Genomic DNA, 10369 nt, shown 5'->3' on the forward strand with positions numbered 1-10369 from the left:
TTACATCTTCTTTGGTTTTGGGGCTTGTTTCATTTGAATGCTTTTTTTTTTAATGTGTTCTTTTATGTTTTGTTTTTGTGTGGGTTTTTTTTTAAGAAGGAATGTTTTCTGTCATTTGCAAAACAGAGCAGAGAAGCATTTTCTTTTCTTCGGATATTTCACAGACCTTAGCCTGGAGCTGTTCAAGGCAGGATTGGACGTGGCACTTGGTGCCGTGGTCTAGCCTTGAGCTCTGTGGTAAAGGGTTGGACTTGATGATCTATGAGGTCTCTTCCAACCTTGGTGATACTGTGATACTGTGATACTGTGACTGTAAAAATGCTTATTGTGTGAAAACTCTCAATTCGTTCCAGGTCAGATGATAAAAATGATTTGTATTACAATACAAATACATTGCTTTCAAAAAAGCACCTTTGTTAGTTTTGGTTTTGTCTTTTTCAGAATTTGAAGTTCTGGTGAACCATCATGGGGAACCATATAGGAAAACGAGAACATAGCATTGACAAGTCAGCCAAGGTAAGGGCAGAGAATTAAAGAGGCAAGGCCAACTCAGAAGTGTGTGTGTGTGTATGTATGTAGTATGTTACTGTGTTTACCAGATCACTTTTATCATTACTATCACATTGTCACTGCAAAATGACCACCTCTTTTACAAAGACAGTTCTATGATATGTGGCCAGCCTAGGGTTTTGCTGTGCTGGATTTAATGAGAGATGAGATGTTTTCTTGTGTTAGATGCATAGCTGTGATGGTTTGGGTGTTCCCCGCCCCTCCCCCCCCCCCCCCCCCTCCCCCCGCCCTTTAGAAATGCCCAACTAGACTCAGCCGGCTCTGGGAATATAAATGAAGCTATTTATTTACAGCTAGCACAATATACAAGCAGATATTTACAGTATATACAGTTATAGACAGAAATATACAAGGTAAAAGTAATACAGAAACACAACTCCCCTCCCAGAAACCTGAGTCCCCAGGAGGGGCTCTCAACCACCTCTGCACCTTCCCCCTGCCCCTCTCAACCTTACCCCAGTCCTAAAGAAGAACAGAGGTTCAGCCAAGAGGTTAAAGAAGCAAAGGTGAGTGGAAGGTGAGGTTAGGGAGCTGCAACTCAGTCAGCAGCCAGAGCGAGAGTGCCACAAAAATGGTGAGAGTGTTATCTAATGTTTTAATTTCTTGTTCAGCAAGACTGTGAGGGGAGCAGACATCACCATTGTTTTCCTTTCACAGCCTATGATCTAGTTTTTCTCACCAAAACATTCTAGCCTGCTTCAAACTAGCACAGTAGCTGAAAAAAAGCTGCTCAATCATGGTGTAAATTGATTAAATGAGTCCTAGAAGCATGATACTTTTAAAGAGACAGTGAGTTGAATTATGTTCTACATGTTGACAGATTTCCATTTGGGCCCTCATTGACTTTATCCATAAGAAAGGAACTCTAAAGAAACACATGAGATAATCCTAATGGCAAAGATTGTCAGTGGGCTTAGGGGTGACCTCATTGCTGTGTACAACTACCTGAAGGGACATTGTAGCCAGGTGGGAGTTGGCCTCTTCTCCCAGGCAACCAGCAACAGAACAAGGGGACACAGTCTCAAGTTGTGCCAGGGGAAGTATAGGCTGGATGTTAGGAGGAAGTTGTTGGCAGAGAGAGTGATTTCCCATTGGAATGGGCTGCCCAGGGAGGTGGTGGAGGCACCATCCCTGGAGGTGTTCAAGAAAAGGCTGGATGAGGCACTTAGTGCCATGGTCTAGTTGACTGGCTAGGGCTGGGTGCTAGGTTGGCCTGGATGATCTTGGAGGTCTCTTCCAACCTGGCTAATTCTATGATTCTATGGGAGGAGATGCAGCTTTCAAAAACCCCTCCTCAGGTAAAACCCCTGCAAATTAATAAGTGGGCAGCCAAAATATTCATTAGAAGTTAATTTTTGTTTTCTAAGCCTTCGCTGACATCGTTGTGTAGTTCACACATAATGTAGTATTCTGTTTGCCTTGTGATACTGACTTCTTTGGTTGGCTTTCTACATTGTACCAGAAAAAAAGAATTCACACATACCTTAAAAAAAGAATGTGTGTATATATATATATGTGTATATGTAACAGATGCTTCTTGGTGATTGCTATTGCTAACTTCCCTCCACCCATTCCCACCCCAAAATAATCGTTTACAGTCTGAGCCCACACTGTGTAAAGCTGTTGCCCTTTGCATCGGACAGATGATGTAAACAGACAGTTCTATGCTTTAATCTGGAGTATTTTGCATTGCTGTGGCAGACAAGCAGCTATCTCTAAAAGGTATCTCAGCTAGAATTCATACAATTCTTTGACATTTTCATCCAGAAAAATACCTAAGCAGACTGGAAGGAACAGGGAGAAAGCAGCTGAAAAGGAGAACAACTGACTACATGTTTTTTTTGGTTTTGTATGTGTGGTATTTTGCAGAGTGGTTTTGTGACTCAAAGTTTCAGTACAAATAATAGTATGAGTTCCAAGATGCAGCGTTGTAGTGACCAGTCATGTAGACTTCCTCTCCAGAAAACTGTTATGCAGATCTAGCAAAGTGAAATGCACCAAACAGATGTATTTAGGCAAATACCCTGATCCTTTCTGAACGAGGGTGTAAGACCCTGCAGGTGTGGTACCACAGTTATGCAGATCTTGGTAGACTGTTGTGCACCACATATACCCTGCTTTAGTCCTTGAGGTTAAAATTTGGTTAGAAAAACACACTGTAACTTTTCTCCCATAGTGGGATCATGTGTGTCTGGTGCATCTAGGGGACCTGTGAGAAAATCATTCAGCATTTGGGGCCTCAAAAAGCAAAAGATTCTCCAAATTGTAGCAGCCTATGCGGTGTGAGCAAGTTCTGTAGTGATCAACAAGTCAGGTGGCCGTGAGTCTTGTACTTAGTATGTAAGAAAGGTCAACAAGGCAATGGATTGCTGCATTGTTTTTTAATTCCTTCTTTTTCCTGATTAGTTTGTGGAGGATAATTGATTCTGCAGTTAAAATAATACTGATTTACCTAAAATATTTTCTTAGAAGGAACTTAACTTCTGTCCCTTATTCATCCTCCTAGACTCCTCAGTCTGCTTAATGCATTAGAAAATGTGTATTTTGCTTGATTTTGTTCTTAGAGTTAATATTTTGATTTAAGCTTAAACAAATATATCCAAGAATATCAATAAACAACAACAACAAAAAAGCTGTCCTTCATGTCCTGAGTTTTCATTAAGTTCTTGAAGAGCTGGGTACAAAGGAGTAGACAGAGTAGATGACTGAGGTTTCATTAGGTCTTTGTTCAGAGTTATAGTTGATCTGTGTTAATTTGACATCATTAAGCTACAAATAAATGCTCTTAATTAAGGCCTGAAATGCATGGTTTTGTGTAATGACTAAAGCAACCTCTAAGTATTACGACAGCTACTCTCCGTTTGATTGTCTCCTTCAGAATTTGGCACAGTACATACATTGCAATCCCAAAATCTCTGAGCCATCTTGATACCTTACAGAACTGTCCCTTAACTTCATGGATTTTTTTGGAAGATGAGGTTGGAAGGAAAGATTCCAGCATTGCCTTGTCTGTTTTAAAGCAGCTATTAAACCTGCTGAGTTTATGGAGCTTGGAGTCCATGTGTCTCAGGTCACAGTACTGTGGGAAGCTGGAAACCAAGCTCAGGATGTATAATAAAAGATCAAAACCCACTGCCCTACCATGTCAAGGGATTATACAGGCCTGAAATGTGTTGGATTATTGGAAATGTTGGATCATCTGCTTATTAAACTTCCTTGAGGTACTCAAGCTATGCTGTAAACAAACATCAAGGAACTAGAATGAATTGCTGCCTCTGATACCTAACTCTGAAAGCTCTGGAAAGTACAATTGCCACACTATGTTACCTTCTCATGAGCCAAGGTTGAAAACAGATGTAGTGATAAGGCAGTGAGTTTACAATTTAATGGTTTGAACTAAAAGCTATCTGATAGCAGGAACCGAGTCTTGCTGTGTAGTAAACACATGAAAAATCTTGCCATGACGTATTCTATGTATGTACTTAGATTCTATAATGTGTTTTGCAGTGTTTGTTTTGATATTTTTAGTAAACTCAATGGTTCTCAGTATTTAAGGAGATCACAGCATAATTGGTTCAAGCTGCATTCCTCCCAGGAGCATGTGTCGATGAATTGAACGTTGCTTCTGGGGAGATGGTTTTCTCTCCTTTTTTCCCCAGTTGTCTTTCTGGCTTTCAGAAATTTGCACCCTGTGCAGTCCTAGCCCTGGTAACATTGGGAGAAAGTTTTCCATCTCTCTGTGATGAGGAGGAGTTGAAATTCTGAAGATGGCTGGTGTAGGGATCGCTGAATTGTTCACCTTATAGATTCTCAAAGATATGCAAGCTAAAGAGTTCTCACTGATCTCATCTGATGCCTTACCTCTTACATTTGAGACTGCTTACAAACCTGAGCCACATCTGTGGTTTTTACCAGGTGCTTCCTCTTAGTATGTATAATAAGGTACCGAGAATGGAAAAAAAACAACAGAAACAACAGAAAAAGACTGTTTTTTTTTCTTTATTAATGGCTGTGAAGTGTTGGTTTTGTAAGATAGAGGTTTTTTTAATTGATACAGTTTGAAAGATAAGTAACATGCAGATTATGTGGATTTTGAAGTCTGGAACATAATTTTCTGTAAAACCAAAACACAACCAAACAACAAAGCTAGAAGCACAAACAAAAAAACTTAGACCAAAAGAAAAAAAAATAATCAAACATGACATTTGATTTTATTATGTTTAAACAAATAGTCTTATTACTATAGGTAAGTAAATCAGCATAGTTGTATAGTGGTGGTTTTGTTTTCTAATACAGTTGTGTGTTTTCTCAGAGATGTAGCTTTTTCTGCAAAGCTAAATACCCCATCTCAAGCCAGTATCTTTCTGAAGGCAAAGGAAAAAAAGAGAAAATGTTTGGAGTGTTGAGAGATTTGCAGAGCATTTTCACCAACCGGTTTTACAGGTTACACAGCAGAAATTTGTGTGACCAGCCAGGGTCTGGTTAAGCCAGTGCCTGGTAAAAGGAAGTGTTGCTTTTGGAAGAGGCAATTCCTGTTCCAGGGTGTGAAGAGAAGTTCTGGACAGTCAAGCATGACAAGCTCAACTTGATAAATGTCTGTTTTCTTCAGATTCTACTGTCAAGCTAGATTTTGCCCTGAGCAAGTCCTCCTGTGCTTGCTCTACCTTCCAGTTTCATTTCTTAACTTTTATACTGTCTAACTGGATTGTTTGTTGGGACAGATGCAGTATCATTTTGTGTTAATATTAGTGCTTGGAGACCTTGAGTGGAGCCTTCAGGTGCTAATATTGTTGTACCTAGTGAGATGATATCAGCCTCTGAGAAATGCCAAGTATGCAGTAGCTATGACATCTGTCCTCGAAAATTAAGCTTAAGACCATCTTGGTGTTGGAAGTCTATGTCTAATATTTAAGCAAGCAAGTAGTTCTACTATAGTTAAAGGGAACAATCTATGTGTCTGAAGCAAGTGATGTGTTTGAATACTTGTCTATTAAACACTTCAGGCACTGAATAGGGTCAGTTGTAGAATCATAGAATCAACCAGGTTGGAAGAGACCTCCAAGATCATCCAGTAGTTACAGTATCACAGTACCACAGTATCACCAAGGTTGGAAGAGACCTCATAGATCATCAAGTCCAACCCTTTACCACAGAGCTCAAGGCTAGACCATGGCACCAAGTGCCACGTCCAGTCCTGCCTTGAACAGCTCCAGGGACGGCGACTCCACCACCTCCCCAGGCAGCCCATTCCAGTGTCCAATGACTCTCTCAGTGAAGAACTTTCTCCTCACCTCAAGCCTAAATTTCCCCTGGTGTAGCATGAGGCTGTGTCCTCTCGTTCTGGTGCTGGCCACCTGAGAGAAGAGAGCAACCTCCTCCTGGCCACAACCTCCCCTCAAGTAGTTGTAGACAGCAATAAGGTCTCCCCTGATCCTCCTCTTCTCCAGGCTAACCAATCCCAGCTCCCTCAGCCTCTCCTTGTAGGGCTGTGCTCAAGGCCTCTCACCAGCCTCGTCGCCCTTCTGGTGCCTGAAATATGGCAAGCTCGTTGTGGAAGATAAACTGTCCCTGGATTAGAGCTGGTACTTCAACACTTCCATGCTTCCCTTTGTTGTGTACATGCATAGGCCACTGAAGGCTCTGATGTTCAAAGCAACTGCCTGCTCCTAACGTTTAAGGAGTTGCCTGAACTGTATAATGTTGGCCATATGCCACTAGATCTGATCATGTTTCAGTGGAAACATGAGTAAATATTTAGCTAAGAGTTGCATGACATGAGGTGAGAGCATGTTTTTGTGTCATGCATACAATTGCTAAGTACTAGTGTTTCTTGATTTAGGTCTCGAGCTGGTTGAGCTCGCATGGGTGTAAAAGGAAGAGGCACAGTTGCTGCGGTTTGTGCTGGGGATGGGTTGGGTCTTAGGCTTACTTCTCCCACCCTCAGCCTGCAGAACTGACTAGAAGAGGGAAGTGCACTCTGTGCTCTTTAAGGTCTTGTGCTTCAGTGCTGTGGTATAGTTTCCTGTAGTTCCCTTCTTGTTAACTTTGATGTAGAACTACTAGATAACTGTCTTGTCAAATGACAAGTTAGTTTAATGACAGTGTGACTTGGAAAGGAGTTGGAAGAACAGAAACATAATGCACTGCCCATTCTTTGTGAACTCTCTGTGAACTGCTCTTGTTGCTGGGATAACTTTTCTAATAAGAATCAGCCCATGCTTCAGCCTGAAAACATGTTGTTCAGTGCTTTACCATCTTCATGCTGGAAAAGGGCAGCAGAGTTCCTCCTATTTTTCCTCTGGAGGAAGCAGTAAGTGATAGTGAAGATCCTGAAAAGGAGCAGTATCTTCCTGTGTCACATAACTGGTTTGTGCTTTTACTGTCATGATGGTCATAGATCAACATTCAGTGGCATGATGTGTTGTCTGCTCTGAAAGTGGGTGAGATAGGTCAAAGTAACAGACTAGAATTTCTGTGAGTTATATTTGAAAAGAACCTAGCCCTACCTTCCCCCCTTCCTCCCAAAATGTATAATCTTAAAATGCAGCTATCTGTAAACTTAGTCATAGTGAAGTGCATTATCTCTGTTAGAGGGGCTGCCAAGCTTTACTGATGGATTCCCAGGGTCAAACTGCAGCAGAATGCTCAGTATTGAAGACAGCAACTGATGAATCTGTCCTGTAGTAATTAGCAAAGTATTAAACTCTGGTAAAAGCACATTTTGAAGTTTGTCCTCATCTCTTCCTCCTAATACTAATGCTATTGCCATCTGTGCTCCTGAGCAACATCTGGAGCGAAGAGGGATGGAGCCAGGTTTTGTGATATTTCTCAGCTTCACACACTTAGATTGGTGACAGTGACTGAGTGTGCCACTAGGTCAGGGTAAATAGGTCTGTGTAACTCATTGTGAGGTATGGTTTTACACTGGTCGTTGGTGCAAAGCCAAAACCTCAGCTCTGCTGAAATCTGACACTAAGTGAGAAGGTCCTCATTGCTAAGGTAAGTTGAATCATGTTCTCACTTGAAAATTGAGCAAATGTTAAGTGAGCACCAGAAAGAAAAAGATACAAGATTTTCCCATACACTTTAAGGGTAGCTGTTTTTCACACTTCAGAAAGATTAATTTCTTACATAATTATAGTTATTTGTACACTGAGTAAATTGAACTTGTCTGCAGCTACAGCTCAAAAGCAGGTTTTTCCACTTTGAGCTAAAATGTCACAGAAATTTTCCTTTTCAATTAACTTTCTCATGACCTCTGCTTTCAGTTGATGGAAACACTTAGGTAGCATTTGCTGAAGGAAAAAAAAAAGGGGGTTTTGCAAAGCAAAAGAGAAAAACTTTTAAGCAGGATAACATAATTTTATTCTTAATTGAGAAGGTTCACCCTTGAAACCCATCTGTGCAGCATCCCATGGATGTGGCCATGAAAATTTGGATGCAGCTGAAAGCTGAAGATACATACTGCTTTCCTTGGATCGTTAGAGGGACACTCAGCATCATTTCTAATCAAGAAAAGGTGATAACGGAAATCATGCATTTCTGTCGCTGTGCTATTCAGAGTGGTTAGTGCCACACAGTGACATTAACGTTGCTGTAGCTGGATTTAGCTACAACTCAAAGAAGACTTCAGAACAGTGCTACATGAGGGTACATGGATTGCTGATACACTTAATCTGTGTGGCTCAGAGTCCACAGAAAATACCTGAGAGGCAGAAATCTTAGGATAAGATCTATCTTTAAACAAGTAATTTTCAGTCAAAAGACTAGTCACTTGTTTTGGGTCCTTGGTTATTCTCATTCTGAGCAAGAGCTGTCTGGTAGTGCTGATATTTTCCTGCTGATATGAATTGTGGAAATCCCAACACACTGAAAGGATCTCTCTTAAAAGCTACTATCAGACTGGTGCATTGAGATCTGAGTAACTTTATGTTTTGTTTTGTGATCATAACTAGCATAGGTCTAACATATTTCCCCAGCCTTTTGCACACCCCTTCTTCCTTCCTCCTTTATCTTACTTCTCCTTCTCACACACGGTTTCTTCCTGCACACTACTTTCTGCCAGCATCTCTACCTCTGATGCAGTCCCGATTCAGTGATGTGTTTTGATTTTTCTGACATGTTAGAGGTAGTACTTCATTGCTTCCTATGCAGTTGCATGCAGAAATTGTGACAGCTGGACAGATAACAGGCAGTTTGATCAGGAAGGTTGGAGAAAATGTGCACTTTTCAGACAACGTACACCATCTTGAAAATTTTTACACTTCCAGCCAGCTCTCTCCATATGACTTTCTGTGCTTCTCCCAGCCTACCAGAGTATGGTACAAAACGAGGGAAAACAGTCTAAAGTTCTGATGGGGAAGGTATAGGATGGATGTTAGGAGGAAGTTGTTGGCAGAGAGAGTGATTGGCATTGGAATGGGCTGCCCAGGGAGGTGGTGGAGGCACCATCCCTGGAGGTGTTCAAGAAAAGCCTGGGTGAGGCACTTAGTGCCATGGTCTAGTTGATTGAACAGGGCTGGGTGATAGGCTGGACTGGATGATCTTGGAGGTCTCTTCCGATCTGTTTGATTCTATGATTCTATGTTGCTTCACAAAGCAATCCAATATTGCCATTGTCAGTATTTGAAAGCAGAGAATCAAAACTGTCTCTTTTTGGTTTTATGACCAAATATGAGTTTAGTATGGTTTAGTCAAGTACTTGTCAGTGTGAAACTAATGATTGGACTCGATAATCTTGCAGGTCTTTTCCAATCTAAGAAATTCTGTGACATTCTGTGAGCTGCTACTTACATACTGTTTTCTCATAAAGCTGTCTTGCTTTTTTTGCATTGTTTCCTGATAAAGAATTTGTTTTATGCAGGAAACAGAAGAATTGTTGTTGAATACTTTTGGGAAAATGTGCCTGTCTGAAGTGGAACTATGTGTAAAAGCTTTAGAATTCCACTTCTCGCTCCTTGTGTGTTTATATATATTTATGTATGCACATGTCCATGTATTAAAAAAAAAAGAACAGCTGTATATTAAATAACCTATATTAGAAATGCAAGTGTATAGTGAAGTGTAGATACTCTGCTTATATCCCTGTATGGCTGCAAATGTGCTCATTGTGTGAATTTCAAATGGCAGGACTGACAGCCTGGGGAGGTCTGACTATCCATTCTGATCTTCCCTGTGAACTACAGGTTAAATGTTGAGGTTTTTTTACCACTGAGCTAGAGAGTTCTGTAGCAGATGAAACCTGCCTTATGGTGCACACTGATAAGGCTTCATTAATCACTGTCTCCTTTTTTTTTTTTTGTTAAAACCCAGTGTCTGAAATCCAGACAATTGGAGTATTTTGAGACTTAGCCAATGAAATCTTGGAAAATGTAAAACTGAGGATTTCAAGTCAGTGCCTGTAACACTTGAGGAATATTTATATCTCATAAAATATATTAAAGGTATTCCAATACTTACTGTGTATTGATTAAAAATATTCTATCTATCTACCTAACAAATATATATCACAGTATTATCAGGGTTGGAAGAGACCTCACAGATCATCAAGTCCAACCCTTTACCACAGGGCTCATAGATAAATATACCTTAGTGTTCTAGGAGACGCTTCAGAGCTCACAGTAGATGAGATTCATTACATAAAGTAACAGCTCTTTTGCCTTTGGTACGCTGGAAAACTTGGTATGTTTAGGTCAATTGATGTTACTTTGGAAGCTCAGTCACACCAGACAAGATACTAGTTCAAAAGCTGTACATATGAAGACTAAAACTTAGGTTTTTCCACTGAGAGAATTAACTT

At 40.6% G+C, this 10369-nt stretch overlaps 1 protein-coding gene across 1 annotated transcript in view; it reads left to right on the top strand.

Annotated features, from left to right (window-relative positions):
* The first annotated feature begins 450 nt into the window (after positions 1-450).
* The window catches only part of MBP (myelin basic protein), a 102385-nt gene continuing 92466 nt past the window's right edge, over positions 451-10369 (top strand). The window contains exon 1 of the mRNA XM_064150118.1: positions 451-516. Within this exon, the coding sequence (XP_064006188.1) occupies positions 466-516 (51 nt within the window). The 5' untranslated portion in view covers positions 451-465. The remainder of the gene's footprint in view (positions 517-10369) is intronic.

This window comes from Pogoniulus pusillus, chromosome 10 (genome assembly GCF_015220805.1).
Source record: "Pogoniulus pusillus isolate bPogPus1 chromosome 10, bPogPus1.pri, whole genome shotgun sequence".
Classification (NCBI taxonomy): domain Eukaryota; kingdom Metazoa; phylum Chordata; class Aves; order Piciformes; family Lybiidae; genus Pogoniulus; species Pogoniulus pusillus.